The sequence below is a fragment of the Aspergillus caelatus genome, assembly GCF_009193585.1.
Source record: "Aspergillus caelatus strain CBS 763.97 unplaced genomic scaffold BDV27scaffold_185, whole genome shotgun sequence".
Classification (NCBI taxonomy): Eukaryota; Fungi; Ascomycota; class Eurotiomycetes; order Eurotiales; family Aspergillaceae; genus Aspergillus; species Aspergillus caelatus.
The window spans coordinates 18,103-33,975 of record NW_022475448.1 but is presented as its reverse complement, the minus strand read 5'-3'; the positions used below and the strand labels follow the sequence as shown (position 1 = coordinate 33,975).

The 15,873-nt window shown below is 48.4% G+C and overlaps 7 protein-coding genes across 7 annotated transcripts; 3 read left to right on the top strand and 4 right to left on the bottom strand.

Moving 5' to 3' along the window:
• Positions 1 to 2,002: 2,002 nt before the first annotated feature.
• Positions 2,003 to 4,954, top strand: BDV27DRAFT_148090 (uncharacterized protein; the record flags this gene model as incomplete). Its single annotated transcript, XM_032070853.1, has 5 exons — positions 2,003 to 2,216; positions 2,276 to 3,048; positions 3,439 to 3,500; positions 3,553 to 3,771; positions 3,922 to 4,954. The coding sequence occupies 5 exons, from the start codon at positions 2,003 to 2,005 to the stop codon at positions 4,952 to 4,954; spliced, it is 2,301 nt and encodes a 766-aa protein (XP_031924197.1).
• A 431-nt stretch (positions 4,955 to 5,385) lies between these two features.
• On the bottom strand, positions 5,386 to 6,986 carry BDV27DRAFT_167170 (TauD/TfdA family dioxygenase; the record flags this gene model as incomplete). The annotated part of the gene is made up of 4 exons (XM_032074408.1): positions 5,386 to 5,737; positions 5,802 to 6,095; positions 6,170 to 6,656; positions 6,731 to 6,986. 4 exons carry the CDS (start codon positions 6,984 to 6,986, stop codon positions 5,578 to 5,580), a joined length of 1,197 nt encoding a protein of 398 aa, XP_031924196.1. The 3' UTR covers positions 5,386 to 5,577.
• A 455-nt stretch (positions 6,987 to 7,441) lies between these two features.
• Positions 7,442 to 9,427, top strand: BDV27DRAFT_167169 (IucC family-domain-containing protein; the record flags this gene model as incomplete). The annotated part of the gene is made up of 5 exons (XM_032074407.1): positions 7,442 to 7,832; positions 7,885 to 7,985; positions 8,045 to 8,730; positions 8,793 to 9,258; positions 9,332 to 9,427. The coding sequence occupies 5 exons, from the start codon at positions 7,442 to 7,444 to the stop codon at positions 9,425 to 9,427; spliced, it is 1,740 nt and encodes a 579-aa protein (XP_031924195.1).
• A 305-nt stretch (positions 9,428 to 9,732) lies between these two features.
• BDV27DRAFT_133510 (bZIP transcription factor) lies at positions 9,733 to 10,971 on the bottom strand. The gene is made up of 2 exons (XM_032068106.1): positions 10,871 to 10,971; positions 9,733 to 10,814 (listed from the first exon to the last, which is right to left on the bottom strand). The coding sequence occupies exons 1-2, from the start codon at positions 10,965 to 10,967 to the stop codon at positions 10,021 to 10,023; spliced, it is 891 nt and encodes a 296-aa protein (XP_031924194.1). The 5' UTR covers positions 10,968 to 10,971; the 3' UTR covers positions 9,733 to 10,020.
• A 247-nt stretch (positions 10,972 to 11,218) lies between these two features.
• BDV27DRAFT_167168 (uncharacterized protein) lies at positions 11,219 to 12,196 on the top strand (the record flags this gene model as incomplete). Its single annotated transcript, XM_032074406.1, has 1 exon — positions 11,219 to 12,196. One exon carries the CDS (start codon positions 11,219 to 11,221, stop codon positions 12,194 to 12,196), a length of 978 nt encoding a protein of 325 aa, XP_031924193.1.
• A 199-nt stretch (positions 12,197 to 12,395) lies between these two features.
• BDV27DRAFT_31749 (uncharacterized protein) lies at positions 12,396 to 13,607 on the bottom strand. The gene is made up of 4 exons (XM_032076312.1): positions 13,440 to 13,607; positions 13,267 to 13,377; positions 12,873 to 13,207; positions 12,396 to 12,818 (listed from the first exon to the last, which is right to left on the bottom strand). Exons 1-4 carry the CDS (start codon positions 13,558 to 13,560, stop codon positions 12,498 to 12,500), a joined length of 888 nt encoding a protein of 295 aa, XP_031924192.1. The 5' UTR covers positions 13,561 to 13,607; the 3' UTR covers positions 12,396 to 12,497.
• A 407-nt stretch (positions 13,608 to 14,014) lies between these two features.
• Positions 14,015 to 15,430, bottom strand: BDV27DRAFT_167167 (major facilitator superfamily domain-containing protein; the record flags this gene model as incomplete). Its single annotated transcript, XM_032074405.1, has 1 exon — positions 14,015 to 15,430. One exon carries the CDS (start codon positions 15,428 to 15,430, stop codon positions 14,015 to 14,017), a length of 1,416 nt encoding a protein of 471 aa, XP_031924191.1.
• Positions 15,431 to 15,873: the final 443 nt, after the last annotated feature.

Below are 15,873 nucleotides of genomic sequence, written 5' to 3'. Positions count from 1 at the left end.
GTAGTTGTTTGTTTAGATGGTGTCTAATAGAGTTAGTTGATCTGCGTTTGATCGGAAAGTAATGGCATTATACCTTAAATGAGATTTTAAATATCCATCGCAATTTCACCAGGGTTCTGATTCTAAAAGTTAGTACCAATGCGAGTAATATGGAGCAATGGTGATTATATTTATTCATCACGGACGAAGCGATCGAATGTCGTCAAGTTCTGCTGCGTCTCACCCTGGCTAGATACTAGGCACGCATTGCACTCCTACTCAGACACAAACATCTTCTATTTCTTTGACAGGGAGGAGCCGGCTTCGCATCTGCGTTGTCACGGCACCGTCGGAGCACGTCCACAACCATAGGATAGATCTGATAAGCACAGGTAACAGTATTACCGAACAAATGGAACAGGTCTGAATGGGATGATCAGGGCAAGCCGATGGTCACACAGCAGACAAAGACATGATCATGGGAGGTCTCTAGACCTGACCTCACCTCCAATAGGTATGAGACAGTGTTGGCGATCGAAACGAAAGCAACAATCAGATAATGAGGTGCTTGTAGCGCAACAACCCACACCGCTGTTTGACAGTAAAGTTACGCGGGGATTTTGATGCCTTGACAAAGAAAACGGAGAAGTCTCCCTCGTACAGGATGGGCTCTCAAAGCACCTCTAGCAACTCGTAGAATATAGAAGCAAAGCATCCTAATTATTTGCAAACGATCAGACTCCTAATATTAAATGGAGCAGAGCCTAAAGCCCGTGCCTCCATCACGGGACAAAATTGTTCCCCCTCGCAACTTTCCCATTACAGGAATGTGGATCCCCGAAAAACACAAGCTACGTTCAGCGTATGCAAACAATGCTGCCGATTACAATACCAAAGTTGGTGTTTATGCCTGCTATCGTTGTGACTCCTGTCTATGGGTAAGTGTACTTCCACCCGTCAGCAAGTATATCATGTATCATGATCCAATAGGCGATTGATCTTGACCATATGAACAGATAATCCGTGGCATTGCTTACCGATTCAAAACCTCTCCTGACCTTGAATCGTGTTGCAGATGCTATCACAGACGTGAAGTACTTTTGCACGCTCATCCTGACCATAGTTTCTCCCAGATGGGTAAAGAATTAAAAAGCCCCCTCATCCAACGCCCCAAAATGGAGGGCCAGAGATGGATACAATGTGAAGCACTGACTCTGGCGATAGCACGTCCTTCTTTAGGACGAGGTCCCCCCTCACTACATGGCCTTGAACACAGCACTGATGAACAAATAGGTGCTTGGGCACTAAGGACCAGCATGTTTCTGTGGGAGACAATACCAACGTTGCGCACCGCAGAAGCGGCGAAGCAGACAATGCATACACGGATTGGTTCCAACGAACAAAGAATCTAAACAGTAAAAGAAGTAAAGAATATCGTTAAGCAAGAGTCTATTCAATGATTCCCTGCCCCTCCATACCCCACGGCTATAATTCAAATACTATTGAACAGCACCTGAGCAAAAACCAGGTGTCCGTAGAGATTCCTAGGCTAGCAGGGTGGGAGGTCGTCCACTTATGATCGGTAGGCTTCTGGACCAAACCTAAACATATATTATGAAATAGAATACGGGGTAATATACATTTCTCCACACCTGGGCATCTGGCCTTAGCTGGCTACTCAGCCTTGGCTTGCGACGGAGTTTCTACATTTAACTCCCGTTGCCTTCACTACGTTTGGTCTAATCTACACGGCGTAAATGGCGTATTTGAGACTCCTCCATCTTTAAGGGTTTACTCCACAAATCAGGATCCGCAACGGTGTCTCCACCTATTTCAAACACATCGGTGTCCGCTGCACAGCGGGATAGGCGTAAATGGCGTATTTACAGCTTTCAATAAAGCAACATATTATTGTATTGTCACCGAGGCCGTAATTCTCATAGGTCTTTATATATAAAATCTCCAGGCCATCAAGGACAATACTAGGATCAAACGCAGATTTAGAAGCATCTGCGCTCGAATTATGTCTCATTCCACCTTCAAGCAATACTATCTTCCTCAAAAGGAAGGCTTTGATAGCCTGACCTTACGCGAAGTCCCCAAAGCCCCTCCCAAATACGGTCAAATACTAGTCCGGATCAAAGCCGTGTCACTGAACTGGAGAGACGCGATCATCGCTATTGGAACGTACCCTTTCCCAGGTCCTGATGCGCTCGTCCCAGGTAGCGATGGTGCTGGTACGTTTCCATTTACCTACAATTACAATAGGCCCACCTTCTTGCTGATTGGCCGCTAGGCGTCGTCGAAGCAGTCGGGGAAGGAGTTACAGAATGGCAGCCAGGCGACCGAGTCCTTGCGAACTTTACGCAGGATCATCTCGCTGGTCGACTGAATATGCAGACACTCTTGACACAGCTCGGCGGTGAGACACAGGGATTGCTCGGCGAGTACTTCATCTTCCCCAAAACCGGAGTTGTTCGTATCCCAGACTATCTCTCCTTTGAAGAAGCGTCCTGCCTTCCCTGCGCCGCCCTCACTGCCTGGAATGCTCTATATGGTCTAACGCCGTTGCGAACCGGCCAGACCGTCCTTCTTCAAGGAACAGGCGGTGTTTCGATATTTGCCTTGCAGATCGCCCATGCAGCAGGCGCAACGACCGTCGTGACATCCTCATCCGACGCAAAATTGGCCAAGGCGAAACAACTCGGTGCAACGCATACAATCAATTACCGAACAAATTCTAACTGGGCTGCCCAGGCCAAACAGATCACAAATGGCCGTGGAGTGGACCATATCATTGAGGTCGGGGGAACACTCACACTTCAAGGATCGTTTGATGCCATCGCGATGCACGGGATTATCCATTGCATCGGACATATCACGAACCCAGATCCCTTAGGCACTGGCAAGGACCTCCGTGGACCGGATGCTGCATTCCTGGCATTGGACCGATTGTGCATCGTCCGAGGTGTGGTTGTTGGCTCGCGAGAGCAATTCCAGGAGATGCTGGAATGCTTCGAGACAAGCTCGATTCGACCTGTCATTGATCGAACCTTTGGCTTCGAAGAGGTGAGGGAAGCATATAAATATTTATGGGAGGCGAAGCATACAGGAAAGGTGGTGATCCGTGTGGGATTAGCGTGTTAGCATGATATGTAGTAGCAGGCCAGTGGGCAGTCTTTGGGATAGAAGAAAGACACAATAGCAAGAGGAAAATACCAGCAATATTAAGAATAGGTTCAACCCCGGTAGTGGGGGTTAGATTATTAACACTATTTAACTGAATCGCGCGGGGAAACCTCGATATTTGTCAGCGCCTGAGGGCTGTAACTTTATGACGATACCCTCAGCTTCAAGGAAATTCAAGGTTTTACTAAGCACCTGTTTCTGACCTCCCTGGTAATGTCTTCAAATAGCTACAAAGCAAGCAGAATGCTAGTCCCCTCCGAAACCATGAAGCCAGTCAGACGCCGCAATGGCTCTAAGCACGACAAGACCGGCTGCTTGACTTGTCGCTACAGGTAGGCCTTCGCAATTTTATTCCGCCATAGCCTGGGCTAAGACCTAAGACAGACGCAAGAAATGTGTCCACAATACCTTTCCCGTCTGTGGAGACTGCAGACGTCTGAATCTGGAGTGTATTCGTGAACCGGCCCGTCGGGTCTTGCCCATCGCTTCCCATCCCACAGCAGACGGTCTATCTGAATGGAAAAGTTCCCGCTTGCATGACAATGTCGAAAACGCCCAACGTCGATCAGCCATGAACTTCTACATTACGACTCTTTCTCAGCTGTTGACTGTCACGGAAAAGGATAATTGCTTTCTTTCTGGTAACACCTCTTTCGAATATTCTAAGAGTAGCAAAGAGTATGACACAAACTGACATCGGTATAGCATTTCTGCCAATGGCAATGGAATCTCCCATACTAGCAGATGCGCTAGTTGCCACCTAGCCGTTCGTGAGAATCGCTATCGCTATACAGCACTTGAAGCACGCTCACGCGCGCTCAGATCTCTTGCAAGGTCTCTTCGAGCTGATGGAATTACTGCTGGTGAGATCAACGCTGCAACCAGTCTGGTCCTCATGACATCCGAGGTGTGCCTAGGCTGTCATACAGAATGGTACAGACATCTCAACGGCGTGAAACACATCATTATGTCGACGAGCACTTCCAGTCCAACTTCCGGAGCCGAGTTACATGGGCCTGAGGCCTTGAAACAGAGCTCTGAGGGACAATGGATCTTGCGCAACTTTGCTTATCATGATATACTAGGAAGCGTTACACTAGGAAAGCAACCATTGATTGAAAGTTATTTCCTGCAAGGCCTGACCGATAGGATTGACACTTATATCGGCGTTGCTTTTGACATCCTATTAGTCATATCAGACATCAGCTCGTTCGATGAGCAACGCCTTGTACTCGACTCCATGCGGCCCAGTGAAATTGATGCAAGTGTACCAAACTGCTTCAGCTCTACCGAGCAAATATTGAAGTCCTGGGTATGCCCACCAGGAACGAATCGAGTCCTTGCTTCACTGGCCTACGCCTATGGCAGTAGTGCCTTAATATATCTCTATCGCCGGACGCTCCGCGGGTTAAGGCTCCATGGTCTACCTTCACGTACGCTATTTCAGGACGGTATATCCGGTCTGCGCGCCGCAATACAGGCTGAAATCTCAAGTGTTCTACAGCATACGGCTAATATTCCGGTATCCGGGATTGTCGAGTCTGCGCTACTTTTCCCTCTGTTTATTGCGGGAGGTGAGGCTACATATCGCAGCCATATCGAGGTCATTCGGTTTAGGATGAAGGAAATGCTAAGCAAGCGTAACTTTAACAATATTCAGCGGGCATTGGGTCTGCTGGAACAGGTATGGGAGCAACGGAATGCTGTCAAGGACGGAGTGGAGGATTATGATGTGGATTGGCGCGACGTTGTTGATCGACAAGAAGGGGATCTTTTGCTGACTTGAATGTCGACAATTGGAATATGACATACTCCAATATAAGAAAAATTATGGGATAGAAGAGTACTCGGTTCTACAGTTTATTGACACTATATTAGGATAAGTACTTGAACGTTCTCAATCAATTTGGGTTAATTGACCGTGCCAGCTAAAAGTCCTTCTGGCTGGCGAACTTCATAAGCTTACCAAAGCACTGTAAAAAGCGAAAGAGACTATAGACAGCCTGCTACATATCCCAAATATTGCTCGTAAGTTGAGTGGTTGTGAGAGTGCGACATAACCCTCAAAATGGCACCCGTCACCGCCTGATTATACCGGACGCGAATATTAACCTAGCTGGTAATAGTATACTTAGGCATCCATATGTCCTTGATTCAGCTATTGTTTAATATCCCTGATACGAAAAAGCCCTGGATGGATTTCGATTTTCAAGGTTCAATACATCACCAGTAGAGCCCAGCAGAGTTTGCCCATATCCTCCAATCCATTTAAGCCACTAAAGGGCGTTTCACACGATATGGCATTGAGAAAATACTATAATATCGTATCTGAAAACCGACAGTAATCCCTTAATTTACTTAACATAACTACCCCTCATGTAGGTTGTATTTTAAATATCTAAATCCTGGTTAAACCTTCCCCACCGATCTAGGGATCGGATCCACAGGAAAAGTCTGCGGTCCGCGTCGAAATTTCTCGTCATAAATCCGATCTGCACGATTGCGCATTGGCTGAGGCGTGACCCACGCGTTTTGAGGATCACGAAGCCATAGGCGCAGTAGGTGTCGTCTTGAATATACCTTCAATTAGCTAATAGGCATACTCACATGTGAGGACGCAGGTACAGACTTACCGACTATCTGGACCATCCACATAGCTATTTCGAGCATGGACCATACTGAGGTTATTGATGAATTGCATGTCGCCTTTTTTCAGCTCCATTGCCACATGGAACTTCTCCGCCAGAAAGTGGAGAGCATCCAGTGCCTCCATCTGGATGGGAGAAAGTCTGTTTAGCCGGGAGTGGGCTCCAAACCCAGAGAATGAGCGCCGTGAGAATTGCAAGATAACCCGTTCTGGAGTTGAACCTATGGCAGGCTGATAAAACAAAAGCGGTCTGTGCTTAATGAGACCAGGTTCCTGTGCACTAGTTAGTTAGTGTACGTTAGTCAAAGCGTGTCATTGGGCTCAAAAATGGGCTTTCGTCCAGACTCCACACACCTAGGGATCGGCCAATCCTCTGCCAAAACGCGGACTAGATCCGGACGGTTCTCAGCCAATGCATTGTACACTGTCCATCCACTCGCAAGCAGACTTTCACCGCCATTTGCTGGCTCGCTAAGCACGAAGAGCGACACGATATCCCCCACATCGGTGTGGAATACCACTTCGCTGTCGGTATACGCTGCCAGGGCGTAATTTTGCTCCCCGCCCGGGCGTCGCATGTCGGTGATGTGGGCCAGCATCACGTCCGCTGGCTGGCCCTTAAATTGATGGTCTTGGCGGCCTCGCATGGCGCCAATGTGGGATGAGATTCCGACATAAATGATCATGTTCTCTTCGCGGGTATAGCGTTCCACTGGTACTCCACGAATGAGAGTAAAGCCATAGCCCGAATGTAGATTGTCTGATACAGACCGGAGAATCGACGACAAACCCGGCAGAGGAAACGTTGACGGGTTAAGAGTTTCCATTGGCTGAGTTAAACCTGGAGTGGAGAAGTCAGCTCTGATCGACATACGGGAAGGATCAGACTGTGTAGTAAGGTTGTAGTCTGCTGACTTTGGAAGTATCTGAGCGCTGCATCAATCTCGGCCAACTGTGGACCCTGCAGAATCAACAAGTATGGAGTCCCACCACCGAGAGCGTGATCCAGGGCAATATCCTTTGCTTCCCAAGCCATCTTGGATTCCAGCCTCTTGGGAAATCCATGTGGAAGGGTCGTGTCTAGTAATCGTTGTTGTCCGAGATCGAATTCGTCAGATTGATATTCATTGCGATCCAAATGATAGGTGACCTGTTCAATTCCTGAAGCCATTGCCGAAAAAGTTCAATTGTGATCTCGCAGTGGAGACTGTTGGTGAATCCAAAATACTGTAGGAGATTAACAGGCTATATATCTTATAGCTACCCATACCGGTGTCAATAAGATGATGCGTCCTTCTATCTTGCCCCTCGACGTGGTCGGATCTTTACCGACTTGGCCAGTCCCTAGCCCCACCACGCGTTGAGATCTGACCGTAGAGCAGGACAGAGGACGATGGATGAGAGATCATCTCATGCAATATGAGCGATCGACATTCTCCAAAGCTGAACAGTAAAAAACAGCGAATCATAGTAGCTTCAACCTGTGTGCTATCATTCTAGCGTACTCTAGCGTAGTTGTTCCCATCGGGACCAGCGAAGATATTTAAGGGGAACTGAAGGATTACATTCGGAGAAATAGATCTTTCTTCGTGTTAAGCTCCGCTACGCACAACTACGGCAGAGAATATGACAGTCCTCCCCTGGCACGACCAAGCTCTATTCGAGACAACGAGACGAGTTCTGGCCGAAGTAGTCAACGAAGGGCTGGTTGGTGCGAAGCTGGAAACTACTGCGCTAGGTGGGGCAGGCACACTTTGCTTACTGAGTCCTCAGGATGGCACCTGGGTTAAGGTTGGGGTAAAACCCGGCACTGTCATTGAAATGAAAGAGGAGCGCGTGATTTCTGTCGTACGACCAGCCAGCTTGCAGCCACCTGTAATTGTTGGGGAAACCGGGAATCAAGAGCTGGATCCGGGCGCAATATTCGGCGTCCTCAGTGCCTCGTTCAAGGATGTTGCCAATGAGACGGTACTAGAGGCTATTATTCAAGAGCTACGCAACTCAGCGAGGAACCAAGGTAAGAGCATCAACATGTTGTGCGTCCACCTGTTGTACTAAGGATAAGTCAGAAAAATGGCTGGAAATCAGCCAGGGCCAACAAGTGCTGGGCTTGCAGGATACATCTGCGAAATGGGAGCGGGCGCTGATATATGGCCATCCGAGCCACCCGGTGTGACCCGTCAGATGGCATTCTACCTGCTGTGTTGGAGCTAACCTTGCTAAAAACAGTACCATCGATTATGCTATGCTCAAGAGCCCCTCAAGCCCGTCAGCCCTGAAGATATACCTGCAATGCTCACACCGACTCTAGCGTTTGTCTCAGTGCCACGAGACAATCTCCGCATAACAGGTCACTTTGAGCAAGAATTGCAGCCTCTACTCAAACGGCTGAACATTCCACAGACAACTAGTGATCGAGTGATCATCCCTTGTCTCGCTCAGCAGCTGCCCTCTGTCCACCAGAGATTCCCTGATGCTGTCGTTCTTAAGCTTACCGCAGACTGCGCCGATGCCCAGGCATCTATGCGGACTCTGACTATGCGACCAGAGCTAGGATTCGGCTACCACCTGAAGCTCTCATTGGCTTGTCAGATCACCTCCGCTCTGCGAACCATCACACCTTGGACAACCTGTGGCGGTCCAGTTCAAACGGCACTCTTGGAGAAATTTCTTCCAGAGGACCTCTGGGTATTCAGAGAGATGGCAGCTGTCTCGGGGAGCCAAGAAGATTTCAACGAGGCACGTCACCTATCTTGTATCCTGCGGGATAGCTTGGAGAGTAGAGCACAAGCAAATGATGAAGTTCTTATCCTTGCTGCAGCATTCGGCCAGCAGCCCTATGGAGAGAGTCGTACATATGCGGAGATTCTGTACAACCTGGAGACGGTCTCCCAGAAGAAGGAATGGTTGCAAAGGTTTGTTGACCCTGATGCCGGTGATTCGTCAAGGGAATGCAGGCTAAATTTCCGAACAAAAGATATGTTACAGTACTATTTAGCCTTGTCCTCCCTCCATTGGTTCAGTATGGAATCGGACTGGAAGGGCACGGGCAAAACCTAGTGGCTCGTGTCTGCCGCCAGACGGGCCAAATCAAAGGATTCGCTGTGCGTGACTTTGGGGGTGTCAGAATGCATGTCCCAACCTTGAAGACCCATGGTGTGAAATTCGACTCATTGCCACCTGGAGGAGCGACGTTGACGGATAATTTACAAAATGTCTGGAGCAAGGTGCATCATTCACTCCTCCAGAATCACGTCGGGTTGCTCCTTGAAGCGCTGGGATTGGAGAACCATGGCGGATGGGCAATCACCCTAGAGGCATTATCGACAGTTTTGGGGCACGGCCAAGGCTCACTTGGAGCAGAGCTACTCGAGTATTTCACTAAGGATACAATGCCATTCAAGTGCTTCCTGAGAATGAGGATGGAGAGCAAATATCGCGATGTAAGTGTTCTCCTAGCCATGGGTTTTCCCAGGCTGAAGAGCCAAGTACTGACTTTTTCTTTTCACTTTACAGTACATCGAGAGGGAAGTGCCGAATGTACTCCTAATGGACTCTTCGCGGTGGAAATCTATATTACATACATATCAGCCCTCGTTGCACGCGACTTAGCAAAGTCATCTGTCAATAAAATAGAATACGTGACCTACTATCTCTCCGTTAGCATATCCTTTCTTTATTGTCATATGCTACTGTTGATGAGGTCTTTCAAGCACTGCACAATCAGACAGGACGTGTTTGTTCCATAGACTGCGCCACGGAGCTGTACATATAACTTACGTGGCCCACAGAGTGATGTAAACAGCGCACGCATGTCAGTGTGGTTGGAAGGTAACTCGGAATAGGTAGAGCTCTTGATATCTTAAATTTTACTTCCAGAAAACTATATAGATCTCATTCTGTTTTCTATTATGATTCCTTGACTATCGTCACACGGCGTACCTCCACTTGTTCCATTCTCTGCTCCATCGTCTCCACGGATATTCGGGGGCCAACACCCGCTTATGTTCGAGCGCGCCACAGAATAACATTTGTAGCTCTGTGAAGTATACTACACTACTGGTGATCTTGCTCACCAGCTATGTCACTCAGGGTGGAGTGGTCCTTTAAGACCCAACCTTGGCCCACCAGCACCTTTAAAGTGTTTCACAATGTCGGTGAACATATTTTTACAACATGCTCAAAGTTGCATAATACCATACAGGTCAACCTAGTAGCAACTTCCATTTCTTTAAGAACCATGGCGCAGCCACCCAACTATGCATATCCCAGGGCTGTTCACCCCGACACACAATCCCCGCCTTTCCAACAATATCTCGTTTGAGGTCTACAGCGTCTATCAATGTGGGTGCGGTAGCAGCTAACATGACGGCTCTGGTTCTTAACCCAGGCAATGGTAGTAGGTCTAATAGCGGATGATGAGGAAAGAGGATCTGTGGCAAGGTCGGTTGGAGATGCGTAGGGGTAGATGGATTCGAGACATTCTTGATGAGGGTCTGAGGGTCATCTAACATGGTAGTGTTGGCTCTGTATAAGGGTGAACACAGAGACATGCACTCATCGCCGAAGAACTTCCTGATGCTTATGCCAAGACTTTGGGCATTGTGAAGACATGCGCGGAGAAGCATTGTGTGTGTCAGTTCCAGAGTGTTCTGGTACAGATCGGGTAGCATCCTGTCTAATTTGGAACTGGGGCCCGGTATTATTTGCCTGGAAGTATGTTCCTCAACATACTGAGCATATACATTGTCGTTTTGTGTTGTAATAGAGGCCGTCTCCGAAGGAAAGAAATGGTCGAGGGTTAATTTCATCGGTGCCAAGCATTGACTCCGTCGAATCTCTGGATCCACTCCTGGAACATCTGCCGTACCACAGTCGCCCGGATCAACAAGTTCCTCCGGCACATGTTCTTCAGCTGGAGTGGGCTGTAGTGCTCTGAGGGCGCTAGATGGTCTAGCTATCTGCTTTTCTCGCTGCAGGCGCTCTTTTTGCCTTTGGCCTATGCCCAATTTAGCTGTTGCCCCTAGTCTCGACGAATGTCGCGGGCACACTTACGATAAACCCGTTGCGCGACACGGTTCTGTTCTTTTCGCGCCGGAGTTAGGACTCGCTTCCGGTGTTTTGAGATTCTGTCGTCGTTATTTCCGGGCATGCCGTCTGGCTTACGGGGTGAAGTTAGGAGATGTTGATGTTGAGTTCGGCCGACGGTGTTGGCTTATGCCTTTCTCACCAATGAGAAAGCAGCCCTAACCATCAATGCCAAGAGTAAGCCACTGTATTTATGCCCTACAATTTATCCGATCTCCGATATATAGACCTGTGGTGACTAGCCATTTAAAGAACGATAACAACACAGTGAACAACTCACTACATTGACATTGTTGATAAACCCAATCGACCAAGATGAAGACCATCACCATCGTCGGCGCAACAGGAAACCAAGGCCTCTCCGTCGCACACGCCTTCCTCCCACTACCCGACTGGCACGTCCGCTGCATCACGCGAAATCCCTCCTCCGAAAAGGCAGAGAAGCTCGCTTCTCTTGGTGCTCGTATAGTCAAGGCAGACCTCGCCGACATTGGCTCTCTACACTCGGCCTTCGTCGACTCCAATGTTGTATTCGTCAACACAGACTTCTGGGGACCCTTCCGTACCACAGGAAAATATGACGCCGCCTATGAACAAGAGGTGCAACACGGCCGCAACGCTGCCATGGCCGCTTCAACTGTCCCCACACTTGAACTTTTCATATACTCTACTTTGGCACCGATGAAGAAGCATTCTCGGGGGAAGTATCCTCATTCTTACCATTGCGATGCCAAGGCAAACATTATGGAATACATTGAAACTCAGACGCCGGAATTGGCGAAGAAGACTTCTTACATTATCGTTGGCGCATATGCTACGAACCCCCTTTTTATGCCTAGGTGGGATCCATCTATTCAGAAGTACAGGTTCATGGTGCCGCTGAAGAAAGACCGGAAGATGCCGATCATCGCGGCGAGGGAATCCACCGGCGCTTTTGTCAAGGCTTTGATTGATGAACCTTCGCGGACGAGGTTGCTCGCCTATGATAGTGACCTGACTATTGGGAATATTGTGGAGGTCTGGTCCAGGGCTACTGGGGCTGAGGCTGACCTCATTGAGGTGGAAGCTCAGAAGATGCATGAGCTTGGGATTCCTTGGGAGGTGTTGGATGCATTTTTGTTTATTGGGGAGTTCGGGTATGCGGGTGGGATTGAGGGTGTGATTCATCCAAGTCAGCTGAAAACGCCTGTGCAGACTGAGTCGTTCGAGGAATGGTTGAAAAAGAGGAACTGGGAGGAGGTCATGCAAAGGGGTAGTGAGGAATTGAATAGTGTCGCGGGTACTGCGCACTAGTCGCAATTGTTTCTCCCCTTTTTTTTTTTTTATTATTATTATTATTGTTCATATAGTGATTCAGATTTGTTTTCCTTTCCATGTCACTGAGCCAAACTTCTCTAAGAACTTGCGTTTCTTTTGAATGCACGATCCGTGGTTGTTCATGAACTAGTATACAGCCTGAACCAAAAGGATGCAGCTTTCGAACGCTATTCTTGTCAACTCTCTAAATCCAAATATCTGCATAAAAGACTTTAACACAAGAGGCTAACATTCATTTCACCCTTCTCTAATGAAATCATCTACCAGCACAATGACCCTACCACGCACAATGTCCACCATCCACCCGCAAATCAGAACCAGTCATAAAGCTGCTCCCATCACCCAACATAAAGAGCACCGGAGCCCGAAACTCGTCCGCGGTACTCAACCGATACAGCATGTTATCCTCGATCCATTGAGACTCCAAGCCAGGTTTCTGAAGAGCCTCCGCCGTCGCAGCTGTACGGATGTAACCAGGGGAGAGCGAGTTAACCCGGATAAGGGGCATACCCTTTCGTGATCCCCATTCCGCCGCCAATGACCGTGCTAGCTGCTGTACTGCGGCTTTTGAGGCATTGTACCCCGCAGTGTCGACACCCTGTATTTTTCGTTACTTGTGCCAGGGTGTAGTGGAGATGAGGAGGGGACATACTTTGTTCGATACGTATCCACTCATACTAGCTACTAAGACAATGCTGCCACTGACATCCGACTGCCTCATTTCCCAGGCAGCTGCTTGTGCCGCCAAGAAGGCTCCACTGACATTGACGTCCAACATCTCACGAACGGTCGAGATAGGGAAGCTAATAGCGGGTCCATTCCGCGAGATGCCAGCACAGACGACCAGTCCTCGAAGTGGATACCGGAGCGTAGGCATGAACTTGGCAAATACATCCGCCACCATATTTTCATTGGTGACATCGAGAGACCAGTACGATATGCTACCTTCATACTCCAATGCTGTACGCACCACATCACCTGTTGCATCTTCAATCAATATATATATATATATATATATATCCCGATTGATCAGGCAGTAGACTTACCCCAGTTTTTCGCAGTAGGCTCCTCAGGTAGATCGAGACAAACTACATCACCCCCACTTTCGAGAATGGCCATCGCCAGTGTGGTTCCAAGGAACCCATTTGCGCCGGTTACTGGATCAAGCAATACATTGATCAGCCTTTGCTATTCTACAGGAACGGTCGGGACAACGTACTAACGATGGTTCGCTTATCTAGCCGAAACAGATCTCCGACTGGCCGCGATGGATCTCCTTGCGACGGTTTGCTTTCGCGGAGTCCCGGGTCATGGACATTGCAATTGCTGTTGACACTCATGGTTGTGGGGAGCTTCCAGGTGAGTTTGGTCGTTGCCAACTCAGAAGGTTAATTATCAGCTCGACTGGCCGTAACCCCGCATCTTCTTGATTCAGGCCAAATGGTCAGAGATCCTAGTATTTAGGGTCTCCACTTGCGACTCGGTCGGCAGTGCGCCGGTAAGACGTGATTGTGGCTTGAGATCTACGACCCCGCACACGCGAAGCGTCCTGAGATGATCTACACCAATTGATTGGATTATGAGGATTGGTGGTTGCATATTGTCGGCTACACATGTCAAAGCGCTACATGATGTTACCGACAAAGAAACTTATGGTATTCAAGCTTGGGTCTATATTGTTTGTCATGCAAGGTCATTCTGTCTCTGTCATCCTATGCCTATGTGACGGAAATTCATATAGAAATACCATCAACAGTAAAAAAAAAAAAAGAGAAAGCCATACATAGTAAAGCATCATTTAGCCATATGTGCATCTCGAATATCATGAGAGGTATTGTCAGATCCTCTCGCCACGGCCCTAACATCATCGTCCTGGACGTTTTCATCCTGCTGGATTCTGTAAACCTTGATACCGTTTATTATGCCAACCTTGAAAACAACAAAGGCCGAGGGAATAATGCACAGCGCAAAGAACGATAGATTAACAGCAACGGCCCCGGATAGTGGAAAACGCGCCTGGTCAATCGAGTTAATCCCATACGATATGGCTTGCCCGGCACTCTCAACGCCGCGAACAACAGAGCTGAGTCGCACAATATCACCACCACTGCGGTTGACTGTACCAATCAGCCAGTAGAGGTAGTCGTACATCAGATTAAATCCAACCAGCATCAGGATATAGACGCACACGCCGCGACCAAACCCATCGTCTGCCCAGTCAAGGACAGGAGGAGTGTCTCTTCTCTCGTACTCCTTGGTGACAATCATGGCGTATATGTAAAGAGACAGTTCAAACGCGTATATCAACACGAACGCTGCTATCGCTCGAGTATTCAGAGTCGGTTTCCTCCAATCTAGAAAGAACCCTAGCACGAAATTCGCAATGATCACACAAGTACTAGCGACCAGGGAGGCTAGAGCGCGAGATCGTACGGTGAAATATGTTGCGTTGTAGGTGGAGAAAAAGGCTTCTGAGAAGACACTCTGAAATATCATCGGCAGGAGTAAGAGGATCTCCTTCCGACAAACCAACTTCCACATTATGTTCAGTTCGACTCTTAATCTCCTGGGCAGGTCAAGTAAGACCGGGGACTGGTCCGACCGCTGGACCTTGTCGGGGGATGAGAGCAAAGCCGCCACAAATGGGCCCAGGGCCTGTATTGAGATGAAGATAAAGTACGTCTTCACACTTATATGTCCCTGTTCTCGATTCCCGGCATTAACTCCTAGAGTGACCGACCCACCGATCATCTGGCCAACGATCCGGCTGGCTAGCCAATACGCCAGATACTTACCTCGTCGATGCTTCTCAGGGTAAGATAGGACAATGGCTCCTTCAGTGAGCCAGAAAATCCCCGATGAGATGCCATCGATAACACAAGCCAGCATGATATACCAGGTATTGTTGTACCTGATATTGCAATATATGCTAGAGGCATAAATTGGAAAGCCTACCATACCGAGAACTAAAGCCCATTTCAGTCCGATCTTTGCAATCATAGCACTGCCAAATATGCAGACCAGGACTTGCAGGCAGAAGATGACTGCATTAGCTGCGTTGACGTAGTGCGGGTCCGCGGCCCCTGCTCCTCCAAGACCGTTCATAGCCGCCCATAGTCCCGGGGCAATAAAAGCACAGAGTGACACCACCGAGATGTTAAAGAAAGTGGTGCGGTACCATGTCCGTGTTGTATAAGTAGATGTGCTCATTGTGGCTTGATACAGTTGTTCCAAGATGCTCGTTCGGGGTGGATCTAGGGTTTGAGATAATGTATAATCTCTAAGTGATCCGCGCAGTTTTCAAAGTGAGGCACATTCCGTCTAAAATAAGGCTGGGAGGCAGCAGTACCCCATGGGGTTGAATCTGTGGGGGATCGGCAAACAGCCGGATGTGGGAGATGCCAAGGAGAAGGATCGTGATAGAGATAGGACAACCAACTTCCTCCCAAAGCGGGGTTACGTCGTTCATGGTACTAAACCAATCATAATGTGTTGCCCTGACCCTCAACTGGTGGTGGTCGATCATCAAAGCTTTAACCTATTAGAGTGAAGGGGCCTGCGAAGCAATCCTACGCTTAGGCTGTACATGTGCTTAAATGATTCCAACTCTTAATAACAAACGCTTATCTATAGATACAGAACAGATATTGTTC